The following is a 22,288-nucleotide window of genomic DNA, read 5'->3' as shown; positions in this document are numbered from 1 at the left end:
CAACTCTTGACTGCTGAGAGACAGCTTGGTGCTCTAGGAGTGTTCCAGTAGCACTGAATGTGAGTCAGGAAAACGAGGGCAAATCTGGTCCCAGATGGGTAGAGATTTTTGACTGTATGTATTACTTAATTGTTGTCTGCCTCAATTTCCTTATATGTAAAATAAGGATAATTACAACTCCTTCCCCCCATGTTGTTGGGAGTATAAAATGAGCTATTTGTAAAGTGCTTTGCAAAGTGTAAAGCATTATGTAAATGCATACTGTTATTATTAAATATATACAAAATGCATGATAATTTTGGAGAGGCAAGATATTAACATATTCAGAGTATCAAAAAAGGCCTAATGTGAGAAGTATAAATTAAGTTCAGCTTTAAAATAAAATAAATGGAAACTACTTCTAAGAGACAGGTGGGGAGGAAACACATTCCAGTCATAGGGGACAGCCTGTGTAAAGCCAGATACAGTGTTATCTGTTTGCTCAGTTTGTCTGGATTTTAGAGTGAGTGTGTAGAAGGGGGAATAAGGTATGGATCTAGAAAGGTATGATAGAGCCAGGTAGTGAAAACTTTTAAGTGATAAACAGGATTTTGTATTTGATCCTAGATCAAATAAGGAACAACCAAAGTTTATCATCTTGACCTAGCTATTAAAAATTCAGTTTGGTTGCTGAGATTGCCTGTGCATCCATATCAATCTCTTTAGACAACTCCATTTTTCCTACTTATTGGAATAATTTAACCCTGCCTTTTTTTTACCCAGAATTTCATTCTTGGGCAGCTAGGTGGCACAGTTGATAGAGCACCTGCCCTGGAGTCAGGACGACCTGAGTTTAAATCTGGCCTCAGATACTTAATAATTACCTAGCTATGTGACCTTGGGCAAGTCACTTAAATCCATTGCCTTGCAAAATCCCCCCAAAAATAATTTCATTTTTAAGAATTGAAATATTTGCATCCAAGTTGTTATTGGCAGCATGTTCAATCTACCTTTGTTGATTATATAACTTTCTACCATTGTCTTTGAGGTATTTGTAATTTTAATTTCTTATGAACTGTACTCAGTAACACTGAGGAAATACTGATATTAAATTTTTTTTTTTGTAAAACTGAGCATAGGGTATAGTGCGCGAGGGTCCAGCCTCCACGGGGTTCTTGGAACCTGACAGGAGGGATACAGTCGGTGAAATGAGTTGAATCAACAAGTGGGTATAGGCAGGAGCAGGGTGACTGACTGTCAGCTGCTTGGATTTATTTTTATAGTTTCAGAATCATGTATGCTTCAAGCAAACAAGCAAGCTGAGATCATTTCCTTGGTTACAAGAGTGTACAATTTTCATCATCAGTCATATAGTTCATATGGTTACAAGTTTTAATCATGTGATTATAAGTTTAAGTAATAATCATATAGTTAATTTCTTATCCCTACTCAGATCATGATGACCTTAATCAGTCTGTTACCATATTTATTACTACATTGTATAATTGTTAATTCATTTAAAGTTATTAATTAAGCAGTTCTTTTAATGGAAAGTTTTTTATATTTTTTGTGTAGGTAATGCTTTTAGATACACTTCCTTAAAAGTCTGTAGTGAGGGTCTTTATGCTTGTCCTCCCATCTGTTAACTCTTACAATAACCAATTTTTCTTTCTGGCCTAGTTGGTAGAAGCCACAGTTTCTGTGACTTTTTTATTCTTTCCCATGAAACTGTGGCTGCTGGAGTTCACATATCGGTCACCTGTACTAACTATTTTCTCACCATCTTTTTCATATATTCCTGTGTATTGTAAGGGGGGCAAAACTATTAATTTCCCTGGAATTCTATCTGACCCATCTTGTATCTGTTTTCCCTGTATATATTCTGGCATCTTCTTGAAATTCCCAGTGTTGGATTTTCCAGAGATTTCATAATATTGAAGCCTTTTGTATGCCTCAGGGAGAGGCAGTCCTGTTAAATTTAGACAGAGTTTACAATCTGTTTTATTCAAGGAATTTTTCTGAAATCCTTCCTTTATAGTCATTCCAGTATTAGGGTGAGTAAATGTTGTAATCAGTAATAAACCTATAAATATTGGTATGTATGAAATCCATATACATATATATATATATATATATATATATATATATATATTATATATATATTAAAGAAGGAAATGTTGTTCCATCAAGCAGTGTGACTGTGTCAAACAGCTTAGAGACCCTGGCTCCCAACAGTATAGTATTTTAGTTGCAAAGCAGTTTCACATAAATCATTTAATTTTCCCAATAACTCCTTGAAGGTGTGTATTAATAATAGTGTATTTTTTTACATACTGGGAAATAACCTCAGTGAGGTCAAGTGACTTGCGTAATGTTCAGTTACTAGTACTTTTTAGAATTGGAATTTGAATCTGAGTTCTGCCTCCCAAGTCCAGTGTTTTTGAAAGGTCACTCATGCTTTTCCTAAGTCAATGAAGTATATTCTAGAAAGTATCTGTTTCTGTTCTACTTGGTAACAGGAAGTAAGCAAATATAAAATGTATACAAAGTATTAAGTAATTTCAGGAGGTAAAGAACATTAATGACTGGAGGTGTGGGACAATGATCCAAGAAAAAGGTTAAGTGGAGTTGAGCTTTATTTTGAAAAATATTAAAGATTTCAAGTAGCGGTAAGGAAAGAGAACATTCCAGACATCAGGAACCATTTGTGTAAAGATGTAGTTAGGAGGTGTAGTGGCAAGTGTGGACAGCAACCAGTAGGCCAGATTAATTAGATTGAGTAAATTAAGGGGTGTAATATGAAATAAAACTATAAAGGTAGATGAGGATCAGGTTGGAAATAGCTTAAATGGTAATTTGAGGAAAATAGAGAGCCATTGAATGTATTTAAGACTGGAAGCAAAGAGCCCAACTAAGGTTATTTTAATAATATAAGCAAGAGTCATTGAATACTTGAACTAGAATATAGGGCATGTGAATATATTGTTAGAGATGGGGTGGGTTGGTAGTTTTGGCAAGATGTGTTAACTCAATTGCATATGGCAGATTGTAAGGATTCAAGTGAATTGGAGGTGAGAAAATAGAAGCCATGGGTACAGATTATCCCTTTCCAGGAGTTTCACTTTTTAAACAAAATATTGTATTTGTTTTCCAATTATATACAATAGTAGTTTCTACCTATCATTTTTTGTAAGGTTTTGAATTTTACACCCGCCACCCCGAAGGCAGTCAGATAATCTTTACATTGTTTCCATGCTAAACATTGATCAAAATTGAATGTGTTGAGAGAAATCATATCCTTGAAGAGAAAATAAAATATTAGAGATAGCAAAATTATGTAGTACATAAAACACTTTTTTAAAAAATTGAAGATAATAGACTTTGTTCTTTGTTTAAACTCCACAGTTCTTTCTCTGGATACAGATGCTATTCTTCAGAAGTTTCACTTTGAAAAAAAGTTATACCATTTTTAAAAAGATAACTGGAGGAGATAGCAGAGTACTATGGAAGTTTTTTTTTTTTTTTTTTAGGTTTTTGCAAGGCAAATGGGGTTAAGTGGCTTGCCCAAGGCCACACAGCTAGGTAATTATTAAGTGTTTGAGTCCGGATTTGAACCCAGGTACTCCTGACTCCAGGGCCGGTGCTTTATCCACTGCTCCACCTAGTCACCCCACTATGGAGGTTTTTTAAAAGACCTAGTAAGGTGTTGAACAAAGGCCTAATAGGTAAGAAGTGACTGAAGGTGATTAAAAAAGAGAAGAAATGGTCAAGGGAGAAAGTTCCCAGAAAGAGATAAGTGCAAGAGCACAAGTGGAAAGGTTGACTTTAATAAAATGAAAAATCACATCTTTATCAGGACAAAGGAGAGAATGGGAGGTAACAAATAGAAGTTTTGAGGCATGGGGTAGAGGAAAAGAGGGATCTCAAATCTGGGTTTGTTAAACAAAGTAAGAGGTTATATCCTCTGTTGAGAGGAGGGGAGGTAGAAGTGGCTGTATAGGAAACTTCAGAGAAGAGATGCTTTGAAGTAATAGTAATATTCAAGGAAGAATAAGGGGATCTAGTGAAGAGAAAGAATACATATAGGAAAGTGAGGCAGAGGAAATATTGACATTCTAGGAGATCTTGCTCAGAAAGTTTCAAAAAGATGAATTAGGAGAAGGGAATAGTTATAAGTGAAGATCAAATAATGAGTATTTGGTTGAGGAGGAGTGAATATTGTCAGGGAGGGGAAAATCATGGAAGTTTAAGAGAAGTTGAAGTTGAAGAAGACACATGTTGCACATATACATATATGCATTCATATACGTGCATATTTGTGCATATATGCACATATATGAATACACATATTGGATGCTTATATTGGAGTCCCCAAGTGTGGAGGCAGAGAATGGGTGAAATTATTGGGGAGATAGGGAAAACTGGGAGAAATTATAACCAATAATTTTCTGTCTGCTTTTTGGCCTAGAATTGAAATGCTAGAAAAATAATAGAAGAAAAATAAGAGAATACAATTTGACAAAGGTAGCAAAAATGTCTGTAGATTGCCTGATAATGTCAGTATCACTAAAACATGAGCTTCCTCAAAGTAATATACTAATTAAATCCCTTCAAACAATCATTTCTATATAATTGAGTCAACCCGCTGAAATTCATACAGAACTTGTAAATGCAAAAAAAGATTCATAGTTTGTGTTATGTTAGTGTAGTAAAAGTCAGTATACTATAAAAATGCTAATATTTATGCTTTTCAAATTAATGTAAAGATTTAAGGCTATACCAATTAATCAAAACTCCTGGTTGATACATTATTAAATTCCACAGAACGTGAACAAAACACATGGAAAAATAAAAGGGCTAGTCTATCAAGAGAGTATCAAAGTTGAAACACATGTCTTTTTGGATAAAAGACTGGCTTTAATATTGACAAGATCTTTGGTTCAGGTCTTACCTCTGACATAATAGCTTACCTGAGGACAAAGCCCTTAATCTCTCATTGTTTCAGCAGCTCTCTGTAGACTATTAATTCACATAGGTTGCTAGTCAGCTTGGTTATGGGGAATTTCCAATCAGGGAGTTAACTATATTGGTGAAAAAAAAATTGAATAAAAATGAAATGAAAAATAAATCAGTGGAATAGATGAGGCTGTTTAACCTAAAAGGAAATGAATGCAGCAAGACCATATTTAATAAACTCAAGATCATAAAGTGTTGCTGAAAGCACTCTATTTTGAGATTTACTCAAAAAACTATACAGAATAGGTTTAGACCTATTTATATTTAAATTTAGAAATTTTAAATTAAATGAGTAAATGATCTGAATAATTTTTTAAAAACCATACACTTTAAGAAAAATAAAGGGGACTGAAAAATTATATTTTTCTCACTTATAAATTGTGAAAGAATTTTTAACCAGACATATGATAGAAGATGATATTAAAAAAAACAGAATGAACCATTTTGATTTTGTAAAAGTTAAAAAAAACAACAACTTTGCATTGTGGAACCCAAAGAGCAAGACAAGAGACCAGAGTTTGATAAGTGTGGAGGTCTTTATTACTGGGGGCTGTCAGGGGATGGAATACCCAAATCAGATAGTACCTTGGGTGTTGAGGGGATAGGGTTTTTATAGCATTTGGGGGGGGGGGGGATACTGAAAGCAGGCAGGATACAGAAGCAAAGATGGTCTCATCATATGTAAATATGGGATTCCGTATAGACAGAAAGGGTCTTTGTTTGAGCTTATTTCCTGAAATGGGGGAAGTCACATATTCATGAGCTTCCTACAGGTTCCTAGGAATTTACTATCTTATTGTTCCAGCCACACCTAGGGAAGGGGGAGGCAGTCCTGGAATTTAATGGATACAGCAAGATAATTAGGCTGATGAGGGTGCTTTGTGATTCTTCAAACAATTTTATGGTATGTCCTGGATCTCCAGATCAAGTACTTGAGTCTTATTAGTTTCAGACCCAAAGGCACCTGGCCAGATTTGTTTTTCTAAGGAATTCCTCAAGGATGTAGGGGGACCCCTTTCTATATGGGAATTTCACAAACATTGATATTGTACTTCACATAAAATTCACAAGGAGGAAAAAAAAGAAATTGTTGAAAGGAAAAAAAACTTTGCATAAATATCTTTAATAATAGCATAAAGCTATAATAAATTTCTAGTTATCATCTAATCCTATGTCCTTGAGGATTTTATATATAACTGAGGTCCAGAGAAATTAAGTGATTTGCTCAAGGTTACACAGTAAATGCTAGTACTGGGATTTAAACTCAAGTCCTATGATTCCAAAGCCAACAATCTTTCCCCAGAACCATGCTATCTCCTGAAAGGAATTAATACAAATCTATAAAATTTAAAAGCCATACCACAGTAGGAAGTGGTCAAAAGAAATTCAAAATGAAGTACACAAACTATAAAAAGCTGGATTTGAAGTTAGAAAACCTGGGTTTGAATCATGTGGGGGTTTTTTTGCCTTTGTAACCTTGGGCAAATATTTTCACCTTGGCCTTCAATTTCCTTGTCTATAAAAGGATAGAGTACTGACCTCTTCTAGTTCTAAATCTTTGATCCAACTGAAAAAAAAAAGACAAAGGGATTCTGGGAAAACACATATTTCTTCTTTCCTGTTAGAGCTGCAAATTAGTCCATTCTTTTTTTGTAGAACAATTTGGAATTAAATAAGATTTAATAAATTATTTATACTATTTGACCCAGTTATCCTACAACTGGTTTTATTTTCCAAAGGAAGTTAATGATTGCATACTTCAATATGTCCAAGAATATTTATAGCAATAGTATTTATAGTGGCAAAAAGGGGAAGTATATCTAGCATTTGAAGAATGATTGAACAAATAGTACATGTATGTAAGTGTAGTACCAAAATCTAAGCTCCTTGAGAATAGGGATTGTTTCATTCTTTTCATTTTATCCCCTAGTTCCTAGCACAGTACCTGGTTCATATTAAGTATTTAAATACTTGTTTATTGACTGAATATCAGCAGTTCAGAGACACATGGAAACATTTGTATAAAATGATTCAAAATAGAATGTTAGCCAAAAAAGCAGGTACATAATGACTACAGCATTATAAATGAGGATATTGCTTATTGGTGATGAAATTTAGGTCAAAAAAGGTTGGCTAATATAGATATCAAATGATTAAAATTAATGTATGAATCCTTTTTAAGTGATAATTTGGGAAACATGCTGTGTTAAAAATATATCAATAGAAACAAATCTCTTACAGGCTCTATAAAAGAGGAGAAATTTGGTTTGAAAAATATTATATATGACAATTTAAATGTCTTTACTTATTACTGTACATTTTCACAATTCAGACTTGCAGGGTTCTAAATTTCAAAGTTTTCGTGTTTATAAACTAACCATGAAATTATTAAATTATTATTTTCAGGTGCTCTCTTGGAAACTTATGCCAGAGAATTATCCACAAAGTGATCAACCTCCTCCTCCCTCGTATATTTATGGGTCGCAACATTTGTTGCGAATGTTTGGTAAGAGGTTCTGCTTCTTTTATTTTTTTTTCTTTGCAGTTTGTCCTAGTTTGGAGTTCTAGGTAGTGCTTTAGGTTTATTTTGAAATTCTTGGTTGATATTGTGTAAATCTTTAGTGAAACCTAAGTCATCAGTTTAAAAAAAATACAAATTTCATCAGAAATTGAAGGAGTAGAAAACCAAACTTGAAAATGAGAAAAATTAAAAGTGGGATAAGGATAAGCATTTACATACTGCCTTTGCCTGGTTCATTGATTGTGAATTGTTACTTTACTTACAGTAAAACTTCCAGAGATCCTTGGGAAGATGTGTTTTTCTGATAAGAATCTTAAGGCTTTGGTTAAGCACTTTGAACTCTTTCTGAGGTAACTTACTCTTTCTTGGTAAAATGTGAGCTGTTATTTTAGACTATCAAGAATACATTACTTTTAATAATTTTCTTTTTAAGCAAGTGTATATTGAACATTAGAATTATCTCATTCTTTGTATTTATGTAGTCATTTCCTATTACAATGCCTGTTGTTTAATGCATATTTGTTGATATATCCATTCAGGTAGAATATTTAATCAGCTCAGTTAACCTAGACTTTTAGTTGCAATTAGACTTATGTTGTAGTTGACTTTTGTTTTTATACATGATTCATCCCATTTCTTAATATTTAGTGTACTTGGAGAACCTGCTATAAAAAAAGAGGCTTTGCCAACAATATGTGGTTTTTAGACTTGAATTTGAGGAGTAAATTTTACTTTTTTGCATGACCTTAGGTAGTCTGAACAGGACAAGAATCTGATGCAAGTAACTAGGAAAATTAAAAAATTAAAATTTATTTTCTTTTCATTTTCCTTCAAATTTCCCCATATCTACTAGTTTTCAAGTTACTGAGGCTTTTGAACTTGGAATCATTTTTGATTCTTCCCTCTCTCTCAACTCGATCATTTGACATATCTTTTTACTTTATCTTCATAACTTCTCTCATTTTCTCTACTCTCATTATAGTTCAGGACCTCATCTCTTTTCACTTGGACTATTTCCTAATTGTATTTTTGTTTTTGTTTTTGCCCCCATTCTTTTCCCTTTCCAATATGCCCTTCATATAACTGCCAGAATGATATTTCTTTTTTTTTTAGAATGATATTTCTAAAACAGATCTGACAGTGTCACACTCTTACTTAATAATATTCATTTTTTTTCCTTTTGCTTCTGGGACAAAATACAAAATCCTCAGGCTAGTGTGTAGGTACATCAGCTCACACCTACCTGTCCAATTTAATTTCATATTATTCACTTTCATGTTCTTTCCATTTCAGTCAGCCTGGCAAGTTAGTTGTTGCTCATGGCTGACATCCCATCTCCTCTGACACTTTCTCTTTGTTCAGGTGATCTCTCATTTACTCCTCTTCACCTCTTGGAAGCTTTGACTTCCTTAAAGTCACACTTCAGATTGCACTTCCTGAATGAGGCCTTTCTTGATCCTTTTCACTTTCACTGCACTCTTCTTCCTCTTGAAATTTTTTTGCACTATTTTGTTTATTTATAAATTATATATCCCTAGTAAATATAAGCTCCATGAGGGCAGGGCCTATTGAATTCCCCTCCACCCCCTCATCTGGTTTATTGCCTCACACAAAATAGGCTCAATATTTGTTAAATTGAATTTAATTGAAACTTACATGCAAAGAAGAATTTCAGACCAGGAGAAAATTGAGAGGAGAAAAAGATTACTTTCATTTTGGGTGAGGAGAGGTAGAGGAGGCTTCATAGTAGAGGTGGTGCTTAGGATGGCAAACATGGGGAAAAACATTAGCAGAGGCATAATATTGAGAAAGAGTAGAATGAGAAAAGGGAACAGAGAATGGTTTGATTTGATTGAAGAAGCATGTAAAGTGGAGAGTAGTATGAAACATACCTGGAAAGGTAGGTAGGACTGAGATTGTAGGGGACTTTTTATTTCAGTATTAGTAGTTTATTCTTTATTTGGTTGTAATAATAATAACTTTGTATTTACACAGTACTTTCCAATTGTCTCATTTTATCTTCACAACCAGCCTAAGAAGGTAGCTGCTCTTATCCCCACTTTATATATGAGGAAATTGAGTCAGAGGCTAAGTGATTTACTCAGGATTATACATGTAGTAAATGTCTAAAAATATTTACATTCTTGTAATTTTGAATCTTAATTCCAATGCTCCATGTACTTTGCCACCAATGGAAAGATTATATATTCCAAAGGAGAGGTTAGAGTTATTGACACACAAGACTTATCCTGAAAAAATAAATTTAAAACCAAGATAACGGAGACTCAACCTTCTCCCCACACTCCCAAGCACATTGACATTTTTATTTTTGAATTTTTATTTTGTGCACTTTGGCTACTTATAAAAGTTTAAATGAAACAAATTCCCATGATAGTTCTCACAATGAAATAATAACAGTTAGCAAGCACTTCAGAAGTGATATCTCTTTTAATCTTTACAACACCCCAGTGAAATAGGTACTGTTGTGTTCACCATTTCTCAAGATCACACAATGAATTATTGATTGTGTCTTTGTGACTCCCATTCCATCATTCTATTCATCTCATCCATACATTCTGTTCATCTCCATCTCACTCCTTTTAGGATCCAAGAGTATTGGAATTAATATATCTCCCTTACACCAAAAAATAGACTAAGAACAGGTTAGACCTTTAGATGTTTTGCTCAACTATATATTTAGCCTTTAGGAATTTTATTTTACAGTATCATTACCTTGAGAGATGTGGGGTTTTTTTTGTTTGTTTTGGGGTAATTTGGGGGAAAAATTCGATTTCTGAAATTTTGATTAAGACTTTTTGGATGTTTGTTTTCCCCCTCATATTGGACTTTAGTTTGTTATTGAAAGATCTTGTAAGATTGAACATAAAAATGTCATTCATAAAAGTTGAAGTAGTAAGGGTGGCTAGGTGGCACAGTGGATAAAGCACCAGCCCTGGAGTCAGGAGTACCCGAGTTCAACTCTGGTCTCAGACACTTAATAATTACCTAGCTGTGTGGCCTTGGGCAAGCCACTTAACCCCATTTGCCTGGCAAAAACCCAAAGTTGAAGTAAAAATATTACAACTAACGTTTCTTTCAATTTCCTTTCTTTTATTTTAGGTTTTTAGCTGAATATCATGATGATTTCTTCCCTGAATCTGCTTATGTAGCTGCATGTGAGGCCTATTACAGCACCAAGAATCCCCGGGCAATTTATTGAAAGTAAAATTTTTGATGAAAATATAAAAAAACATTCTCTCTATAGAGATGTTTATTTTGTCACTTTACTGTGTTGATACCAGATGAAAAACAAATGGAAATAAAATGACTTCTCTTTTTAAATAGACCAAAAGGAGACTGAGATAGCTGGATTCTTTGGCCAAAATGGATCACTTTTTTTGTCTGAGTTGCCCAATTACTGCAGTTTGAATTTCTCTAATATTTCTTATATCACTTCTAGATGACCTAAGAAGCTGCATCAACATCCTAATGCTTAGAACTGCATACTTTCTCTTTAAAATGGGGTAAATACAGCTCTGTTAGTTGTAGAACATTTCATGAAAATGTAAATAATTTAACTTTGTTCAACATAAAAAATGTGAAGTTGAAGTTTATTTTCTTGCCATGGAACTAAGTTTATTCTTATGAGAAAATATAAATGTCCTGTGGATTTTATTTCATAATTGCTCTTAGGGAAAGCAAATGGATGGAAAAACACATTAAATCAGTTTTTGGTTTATATTTCTGGAAAAACTTTTTTTTGAGTTTACTTGAATAAAAATATTGCCTTTGTTTTCAGACCAATAGAAGATCTTTATTGCAGTTTTTCTTGTGTGTATGTGTGTGTGATGGTTATTAAATAACATGTCTTTTAGACTAAAGTCATCTTTTTCTAAGGACTCTAAGCAGATTTTACTTTACTCCTAAAAGAATTCCATAGGAAAACATGATATCTTTATAAAAGTGGAAGTTAGTGGAAATATTGGAGCTATCTTAGCTACCTTTCTTCTTAGTGGGACATTAGCTGCTGATTAAAGAGTCGTCTGATTTCAGAATAGCTCTAATTCCGTCCTTATATTTTAAAATCTTTATGTCAAGGTTTTCTCAACTAGCTTTAAGAAGAGTTGTTTAATTCTTTTGAATCTACAATATGCTTGGAATTCAAGAAGTTTTAATAGTTAACAGAATTGTGAATGACTTTTATGGTATAATTATTAAATATTTCCAAATGAAATGAATTCAGCCTGATTCATGTTCTCAAATGAATTCACTTGGATATTAACTCACACTTATTCTTTCTGACTATGAAATTAATGCCTCACCTTCAGTTAATTCATAAACTTTCTTAACAATAGATTCAGAGGGGGTGGCTAGGTGGCACAGTGGATAGAGCACCGGCCCTGGAGTCAGGAGGAACTGAGTTCAAATTTGGCCTCAGACACTTAATAACTACCTAGATGTGTGGCCTTGGGCAAGCCACTTAACTCTATTGCCTTGCAAAAAAAACCCCAAAAAAACCTTTAACAAAAAAAAATAGATTCAGAGCAACATAGGGAGATGTTTGGTAAAATGCTAAAATGCTATTCTATTGATTAAAGTAATTAAAGTTGTTTTCACAGATAACATTTGTCCGTGCCTCATGTTACAGATGAAGAAACAGATCTCTTTAGCTCAAGTGACTTGCCTAAGGTAGACAGATGGCAAAAGCCAAGATTCAAATATAGGTTCTGGTTTCAAAACCAGCACTTATTTCTGATGTCCCAGCTTGCAGCATTTTATGTTTTGAAGCCAAATTTTGTTCATTTGTTAAATTTCATCATGTTCTTGTTGAAAGGATTTTCTATTTGATTGATTTCATTAATAGACTTAACATTTGAATATCTTCCATCTGGTATTGTGAGAAAGTATAAAAGAATAAAAACACTTGATTCCTATATCCAAGTTGTTTGCAGATGATTTGAGGAGATAATACAAATAAAATTGGAGAATTTAGAATGTGATGTATAACTGTTGTTTGTGTGGTACAGTGAAAAATCTCTGGAATTTTAAATTGAGTACCTGCATCTGAATCACATCTCTGTCACTTATTATAGTCTTTGTGATATAGAATATCACTCAATTCTTTCAGTTTTCTTATTTATAAAATTGAGAGATTGGACTAGATGTCTAAGGTCTAGCTTCAAATCTATGATCCTATGATAGCCCTAGAAATGCATATTTTGAGCAAATTTGACTACCATGAGACATCACTAGATGGCAGTCTTGGACTACTGATTTAATTTAACTCAGGACTGTAGGCTTAGCTGCCTAAGATGTAGCTTGCTAGAAATTTCTAAGACATACAGAAATGGAATAGCTGATCCAGTTCTTTATTTAAAAAAAATCATAACTATAATCAATTTTAAGTTACTTAAATCCACTTATGAAAGAACTCAAAATTTAATAGATTTGTCCTAACATTGCTTCAGTAATAAATAATGTTATTTTTTTGTGTGGTATATAGAATCTTGAACTGTACCTTAGTCCTTATTCTGCTACTATCTGAGTGACTAATTGTTTTAATTTCCCTAGACTTTGCATTAATGGCTTCAACCCCAATCCTTTGTCTAAAATATTCACCTACTTGACTTTCTACATCCTTTGCCTCTTGTGTGTTAAACATCCCAGCTTTGATTTGGTACTAAACTAAACTACTTTTCCTTTGATAGTATTGTGCTTATGCTAGTTGAAATGAATTCTCACTCACTTTAAGGGATGGAGCGGTAGGCATCTATTTTCTCATTTTTCAGTATTCTTCCTGATCATAAACTATGAAGCCATGTCCATTCCTTCTCTTTTAACCTTCTGAAGTAATTGTTATTCAAGATGAGTTGGATATTCATAGAAATGGGATAGAAAGTTTCAGAGTATTGCAGATAACTGGTTATTTCTTGTTCTTCATTTCTCCATTTCTTCTATTTTTGTTTTTTTGTGGTATTCCTCTTCTAACAAGTCCAGCTCCCTTAGAAAGTAGATGACAAATAATTGTTAATTAAATATAAATTTTAAAAATCAGTAGTCTATAATATATCAATACCCAATCTGCTTAACAGATATTTTAGGAAGCATTATTAGGCAAGTGGTGTAGTATAGTAGTGAAATTTTGGGAATTGGGAGATAATCCTGATGATGGTATTGGTGCACAATGTAACCTTGGTCAATTCAATGCTATGAACTTCCATGAACTTTCATGTCCTTTTTTCCCCCAAAGGTTCTTCTAGATCAGAAATCCAATTTATTTAAGGCAATGGGGGTTAAAAGTGATTTGCCCAAGGTCACATAGCTAGGCAATTATTAAGTGTCTGAGGCTGAATTTGAACTCAGGTCCTCCTGACTCCAGAACTAGATCTCCACTGTGTCACTTTGCTGCCCCTTAATAATATCACTATTGATTTAACAAATAATTATTAAACACGAGTAAAGAATTCCACAGAAGTCCTATACTGATGCATATCTTGTTTGGGGTCTTGAAGGGGAATGCATGTTAGGGAGTGAGAAGTTCAACAAGTCCTGTGAAGATAGAAGGGCTTAGGTATATACATATTTTTGTCTAAGAACCAGTCTAGTTAAATTCACAGGCTTATCAGCAGTTTGGGACCTGGTGATAAGTTTTCTTTTGCAGCTTGAAAACCCTCTTCTAAGAATATTTGGAATGGTTGGTGGGGAATATAATATGAGTAGCATGATTTAGTGTTTATTTAGAGTAGGAAATAAATTCAATTTTTAGCATGCTAAGTTTGAAATGCCAATAGAGCAAGCAGATAGATATAGTTAATACTGAAAATGAAAGATTGGGGCACAGATTAGGATTGCTGCCATATGATTACGTCCGTAAGGTTGACTATTCAATCCATAGTAGTGAATGTGATCTCTGTGGAAGACATCATAAGGAGAAAAAATGAGGACAAAACTTAAGGGGGCACTCACACAGAGGAGAAAGGGGGACCAGAAAAGTGAACTGAGAGCAGTCAGAAAACTAGAGAGAAAGCCAAATGACAACTGTTATGAAAGCCAAGAGAGAAGAGAATGGCATGAGGAATTCTTCCAAGATGATGTAATGAGTGTTTGGGTCTAAGCTCAGTTCCTACTCTTAATCTCCCCAAAACAGAAGTGAACCAAATAAAGTGAAATTAAAAAAAAAAAGAAAAAAGGAAAACATGGATAAGCAGCTAGAGAACAGAAAACAGGCACTGGAGTTAGGAAAACCTGAGTTCGAATAAGAATTCAGACACTTCCTAGCTGTGTGATCCTGAGCAAATCACTTGACTTTTATTTGCCATATCTTTCTCAACTGCAAAATGGAGATAACAGTGTCCCACCTTCCAGTGTCAGGTGAGGATCAAATATTATTATTACTATTATCCCCACAAAGCATTTCTTACAATTCTTTGAAGACTGAGCAATAGATCACTGATCCTAAAGGCACAATTTGCTTCCTGGAATCCAAGTTTTTCATCGGTGCTTCTTGGACTTTCAGTTTCTGGGCTGCTCCCTATCCTTCAAAGTGGTTAGAAACCCAGTCTTAGTGATCTGAGTGGGGAAGGCATACAGTATTGCAGAATCAATGTAAACTCGGAATACAAGGGAAAAATCCATTAAGAAAGAATACATACATATATATATATATATATATATATATGCACATATATACATATATATGTATATATGTATGTATAAGCCCTAAGAAAGACTATATATATATATATGTATAAGCCCTACTCTAACTGGGAACTTTCTCTCCAACAGAAGAGAAAGAAAGGACTTGACTCCTGGCAAAGTGACTGAAGGAGATAACATAGCTACTTTCAGTTCCTCTATCAAATTGTATGAGTCATTTTAATCTCTGAGTCTTAATTTCCTCATCTGAAAAATGAGATCTCATGTGAAAAACTAGATCTCCAAAGTCCCTTCCAACAAATCCTTGCAGAAGTGCTTTTGGTATCCTGTCATACTGTTGTAAAAGAGATTTTAGGATCCCAAATTAGGAAGATACATCCAAAAAGAATTAATGAAAAATATGGCATTTAAAAAAACCACTTTCCTTCATAATTCACTCCTTTTTCCTCTTAAAAAATTCTACCAAAAATACCAGGACAATGACAAAAAAGAAAAATGATCAAAGAAATGAAGAATTTAAACAATACAATGAATAAACACTATGGAATGATAGAAATTAACTAAAAATTTCCTGATTAAAGTGAAAGTACTACTATGACTCACATAATTCTAAAATAAGTGAACAGCTTCAAGAATCTCTAGATTCACAGAAACAATAAATTAATGAAAAATATTCCAATAGTCCAGGGGATTTATGATCTTAGCGACATGAATATTCCCTTTAATGATACTGATCATTATTCAAATGTGATTCTTGTCCATGTTCCACAAAAAAGAAAAAATGTACCTCAAGTGGTTCATCATCAGGTGACATCATCAAACCTCCAATATTTTTGAATGTTTTAAAAAAGCAAAACTACATTATTTACATCTTAGATCCCTTGACCACTGGCTTAAAGTTGAATTTAAAGTTAAAAAGTGAGCTAGTTTTTATCTTGTAAGCTTTTGACAAGACACCCATGGTTCTTTGATTTGATAGTAATTTTATAATACTACAAATACTCTTCAAAAAATGAAATTTCTAGCAAAAAACTATTCACCAATCACTTTTTGGGTAAGTATATTATGTCCTAGAAATTTAAAAGCATATTGGAATCCTAGGGTCAAAATCTTACATCTGATGTAAGAATACACTTATAAAATTCATTTGATTAAAAAAAATAGACCCCTGAAACACCTCTCTGGGTTCCTTTAGTTATGAAAGATAGAATAGACAAGATTCCAGCAACATTAACTCAATGGAGAATTTCATAATGAAATTACAAGGTACTGGTAAGCTTATAGTGGCCAGTTTTAGTTTATTTTCCAAGTTAATCTATTCAAAATGAGAGTATTAGACATGTTAATTCATTTTCATATTCAAAAATATTTAACAAATCTTTTTATTTGTTAACTTTTGCCAGCATCTAAATGTAAATATACAACTCTGTCGATCAGTGAGATATTGTGTAGGTAAAACGGTATGAAATTAAATTGCTGTTACATGTATAGAATTTTATAACTGAAAAGCACCTTAGAGATCAACTAGCTCAACCTATTTTACAGATGAAATGAGACTCAGAGAGGGGGAAATGTTCTCTCTCCAAACCTCATTCAGGTTATCATCTAGTGTAATGTTCTTTGTAGTTTTTCAGACTGCATTTAAATTCCTTTAGATGAACTATTTATAAAATTTACAGATGGTACAATGCTGTAAGCAATGCTAATGTATTGAATAATAGAGTTGATATCAGGAAGATAATAATAAACTGAATCCAACAAGATGAAATTTACTTGAGTTAAATACCAAATATATGAGAAAAGGACAGAGGAACCATGGATAGACAAGAGTACATAGAAAAATGATTGGAGAGGGGCAGCTGGGTGGGGCAGTGGATAGAGCACTGATCCTGGAGTCAGGAGGACCTGAGTTCCAATACAGATTCAGACACTTAATAATTGCCTAGCTGTGTGACCTTGGGCAAGTCACTTAATCCCATTACCTTAAAATAAAAATAAAATTTAAGAAATTATTGGAGAGAAGGGGTTTTAGACTTGAAACTGTGAATCAACAATATGTCTCCAATATTCTGATACTGCAATAGATCTGTGATTTTAATTCTTTCAGTGTTACAGCTTGTTACTCACACATTCCTGCCTATCCTATGCAACTCTTCCAGGTCTTCTTATACATCTCTCTCAAGGATTTCATTGATTTGCATTATGTGGAGACCAAATAGACAACTGGATTGTCCATCAATTACCTTTTTTTTCCTTACTATGTAATCAATTCAAAATTATGTGGGTTGGTTTTTTTTCCTGGTAACATAGTAATTTGATACTAGCTCTGCATAATTTTTTGTAATGTGCTGCAGTTTGCTTATATTCACTCTTCTCTATTCCCCTTTGCATGACCCAAAACTTCTTTGCTTTAGAGATCATAATATTCTTAAAACTTGTAGCTACATAGCACAAAGAGAGAAACTTGTCGAAAAGAGAGAAGCTTGGTTTCATTAAAAAGAATTGCCATTTCCCAAAAGCAATCTAGTCTATTCAGTCCTAAATTCAGCTCATTGTCCTTTTGCAGTGTCCACCTCAGGTATGTGTACTGATAGAGGGATGTGATTTGATTTTTTTCTAAGTGGATTTGGCCTGATTTGTTTTGGAGCTCATTTAGGAAGCTATAGAATTCCTGAGAATGAGACAGTCAACACAGTGTCAGATAGTCCTGAAAAGAGGAGTATCTGAAGGATCTTAACTATTTAAGGAATCCTGCTTCAACCATTGGAACTCTTCCCTTGATTTCCTTTATGAGAGAGGCCATCAATCAATCAACAAATTTTTACTATGTGACAAGTACAATGCTAGGTCCTAGAAATACAAATTTAAAAAATGAAAAAAATCCTCTTAATTGAAGGCAACAAATATAGCAAAGTAATTTTCCTAAAGCCTAAATCTGTAACAATTGAAAATTTCTGAGACAGAGTTTCTGGGTAAATTATAATGAATTTATGTCTACAAAGTAGCCAACAGATTCATGGTACCCTTTTGTGAGCAAAGAGACAGAGCCTGGTGAAACTTCCTTATTTATGAAGTTTTTTGAAAGGGGGGTAATAGCAGAGGGTAGAAATAAACTCTGATTGATTGACAAGTAATGAGAGAATGAATATTATAATGAGAATTGGAATAAGAGAGAGTCCTGAGTTATATGAACTGAACATCTAATCAAGATTTGACCAAGGTCAAAGAAACATTAAAATTCATATCATCCATTTGACAAAAGGGAGAATTCACATTTTCCCAGACCAGTCTGAGTGAACACAATGAGCAGGAATCCAACTTGGATTTGCTTAAACTTAGAATTTATTCTCTGAGTATATCTTTGCCTTTCTGACTAGGTAAGTCTTGACCAAGATTTCTCACAATGTTTGATTTTTAGATGAGGATACAGAAAACTCTTGCTCTAATTCAGTGATTGTTATTAATATATATAAAGAAATAACCATTTCTCTCAAGTCCAAACATGTCACACCCTCCCCACATAGACACACACACTCAATAAACACCAGTGACTATTTTCTCCAGGATCAATTCATGCAAATTGCTCTGTCATTCAAAGCCTTCATCACCTAGCCCCTTCCTCCTTCTCTGGTCTCCCTTTTTCTTACTACCTATTTCTCTATCTTCAATCCAGTGACATTCCCTCTCTTGACTCTAGACGTGTGATGCCACACACCCAGTCTGGAATGCTCTCCCTTCTCTCTGTCTTTGGTCTCCTTTTGTATACTTGTGCTTAGTAAAAGTTTATTGATTGATAGATATGTATTCAGCATCAATTCAAAGTGAGTAACTATAATATGTACAAACTGGTTAAAGACAGTCTTTGGGGTAATCAGGAAAGTTTTCATGCGGATAATAATGCATCTTAAGATTAAGAGACATTAAGTAGGAAATGAACAGAAACCAGTCAATTAGGAATTCTCAAGTTCAGAGCTATTTGACTTATCAGTGATCAGAATTTGGAGATGCCTGTGACTGCCAAAACCCAAGAACCATCCTTGAATCATCCCAGGGGCAACCTTAAGCAGAAAATGCAGGCTCAAGATCTTGTTCAGGACTTTCTTCCCATCTGCTCATCCTGTTGTTCTGTACTCAAACCTTGGACTCTCTGCATTATGGCTATCTCAATGAACTAAGAATTCAGTGCCCTATTACTGGAATTCTTCACCCCTCATGCCTCAGTTTACATCCATTATATGTTCCCTTCCCTCCCTGGATCCACTCATCTTCTATCTTCCTTTGTCTAAAATTAATATAAATTCCTCCTTGCTTTTCCTAAATTGAACTGTTTTGTTATTAGACTGAAACATGATCACATTTGTACTTGCTTAATAAAGATCACTCTTGATTTACAAACTAAAATAGTTTATATTTTATCCTACAGGTAAAAAGAAGCAACAGAAGTAGACTGTGGATGGATGTCATCTAATCATGTTTAAGGTTTAAGGTCATCAGTATTTAAGGATGGCCTGCATTGTTGAAAAACTTGAGATGAAATCATCTAGAAGGCAACTGTGATAAGTGATAAAGTCTTGAACTAAAGTAGTAGCTATGTGAGTGGAAAGAAGGGATTGGATATGAGAATGGTAAGGGTAGATATGGTGAGATAAAGTCACTTATTGCATATATGATGTGAAGAGTGAGAAGTCAAGAATTACAAGATTATAAACTTGTAAGACTGGAAGGATGTAATGCCTTTAGCAGAAATAGGAAAATGTGGGAGAGGGGTTGGGTTAGGGGGGGGACACAGATAATGAGTTCAGTTTAGGACACTTTATTAAGCTGTCTCTGAGATATAGTTTGAAATGTTATGGAAGTAAAAATGGCAGTATTTGGCAAGAGAATATGTTAGGTAAAGGAGAATGAGAATTGAGGATAGCAGCCTGGTAAACTGGAAGAACCATGGGGCCTTCTACAAAAATAGGGAACTTTAGAAGGAGGAAGAGTTTGAAGGTAAAGATAATGAATTTGTTTTCTCCAGGTTGTTTAAAATGTCAAATAAGCAATTGATGCAGAATTAAAACTGGAGGTTAAAAAAATTGTAAGTAGATATAGATCTGGTGAGTCATGCATCAAGATGATAATTAAACCCATGAGAATGTGGAAGTTAAATAATATTACTTATGGGCATGAAGTAAAAGAGCCAGAGGAGTGATAAGCTAGGTAGGTGATCCAAGAGAAAGCATTGTCACAAGATCCTAAAGAAAAACCGTCTAGGATGAAAGGTTAGTCAACAGGATCAAATGCAGCCAATAACTTTAAGAAGGATGATACTGAGAAAAGACCATAAGCTCTTGTAATTAAGAGATGATTGTTGGAAATTCTGGAGAGATAATTTTATCTGAGTTATTAATATTAAGTAATATTAACAATTAATTATATTTAGTTGAATATCCATTTAGAAACCAGGTTAGCAAACACCTTTTGGGAGCATACATTTCCCAAGCAGAGGACTCCTGAATGAAATTATTTCCATTTGTTACATTTTTCAAGGAGTTTCTCATAATTTTAGGGAAAGCCTTTAATGTGATATTTTGCTCCTTCAAAAGATGTGCCTTTTAAAGTAATAATCTATATCTTTCAGTTAGTTATATGACTATGAAGATGTATGTATATCATTTATGATATTGCTTTCCTGTTTTCTTCTTATAGACATATCAAAGATATCTTTGATATGATATAAATTATAGTTGTAATGTCATAAAACATTTGCAGAGACAGAATAGTAAGGTAATGGGTGTGTTACAGATATTTTCAGCAACCTCTATTATGTAGAATCCCTGCCCCCCCCCCCCCCCCCCCGCCTTGGTATCTTCCCCTTCTTGAGATTTCCGTGATAACATCAAAATTTTGTTGGAACTAGCAGAAAACTCCTCTGTGAAGACATTTTCTATCCAAGATAGTTTTCTCATCTTCAATGTCATTTCCTCTTGTAGCCTTTACAGGTCTATGACATTAAATTCAGTTACGATGTCCTCTATTTCCTTGCTGATGAAAAGTTTGTTAAAATTTTTGCCTGTTTGCATTCCCTCCAATTTCATTCTTAACTGCCTTCAGGATGATTTTGTTTAGTTGGCTCTCTGAAAGCTTTCTTTAAATTTATTTTCTCCTTGAATACCTAGATAAAGCACCATGGCTATTCATAGATTCCAAACCACTTCTGATTGGCACAGAAGTTTGAAATGTCCCATTTCCATCCAAGACATTTGTTCCTCTTTATGCAATCTATGCTCCAACTTCTGACTTTCCTGGCTTCCTTAAATATCCTACCTTCCACAGGAAGAGGTTCCCTAAGCCCTCTTAATTCCAGTGCTTTCCCTCTTTTAATCATTTCCTATTTATCCTCTATATAATTTGCTTTGTATATATTTGCTTGCATATTATCTCTCATTAGATTATAAAGTTGAGGACAGGGACTATCTTCTGCCTCCCCTTTTTTGTGCTCAGTGTTTTACACATTACTGAAATGTAGTAGGTGATTAATACATGTTTATTGATCGACTGGTCAGTGGAAGCCCAGTTCTCTAGGGCTCGACAATTGATGTTAAACTTTCTGCAGACATTCAATCTGCATAGTACATGGTAGGTCAAAATTCCTGAGCTCAAACATCCACCAGCTTAAATCTTCACAGTGACTGGGATTGTGTATGACACCATGACTGGCTCACCATTCACCTCTTTTAATATGTTAGAAATGCAGGGGTGGCTAGGTGGCTAGGTGGCGTAGTGGATAAAGCACCGGCCTTGGAGTCAGGAGTACCTGGGTTCAAATCTGATCTCAGACACTTAATAATTACTTAGCTGTGTGGCCTTGGGCAAGCCACTTAACCCCCTTTGCCTTGCAAAAACCTAAACAAAACAAAACAAAACAAACAATATGTTAGAAATGAAAAAAATTGGTGGAATTACCCTAGGAATAGGATAACTCTTAGAATCCACCACCTCCAACCATTATATAATAAGGATAAATAGTGACTTCTCAGCCAGAAAAGAATCATCTTCTCCTTAGGCAATCTGCTGCTCCAAATAACTGACTTTCATGGATTCCTTAAAATCCCACCTTCTACAGGAAAATTT

At 34.1% G+C, this 22,288-nt stretch overlaps 1 protein-coding gene across 2 annotated transcripts in view; it reads left to right on the top strand.

The window, feature by feature from the left end:
* The window catches only part of MSL3 (MSL complex subunit 3), a 29,608-nt gene extending 17,103 nt beyond the window's left edge, over positions 1-12,505 (top strand). The window contains exons 11-13 of one of the 2 annotated variants that reach the window (XM_074192455.1): positions 7,402-7,501; positions 7,782-7,866; positions 10,637-12,505. In XM_074192455.1, coding sequence (XP_074048556.1) covers positions 7,402-7,501; positions 7,782-7,866; positions 10,637-10,736 — 285 coding nt within the window. In that variant the 3' untranslated portion in view covers positions 10,737-12,505. The remainder of the gene's footprint in view (positions 1-7,401; positions 7,502-7,781; positions 7,867-10,636) is intronic. The other variant, XM_074192456.1, reaches the window with a different exon arrangement.
* Positions 12,506-22,288: the final 9,783 nt, after the last annotated feature.

Source organism: Macrotis lagotis, chromosome 6, assembly GCF_037893015.1.
Source record: "Macrotis lagotis isolate mMagLag1 chromosome 6, bilby.v1.9.chrom.fasta, whole genome shotgun sequence".
Lineage (NCBI taxonomy): Eukaryota > Metazoa > Chordata > Mammalia > Peramelemorphia > Peramelidae > Macrotis > Macrotis lagotis.
Note: the sequence above shows the minus strand (reverse complement) of the source record. Positions and strands in the feature narration are given on the sequence as shown.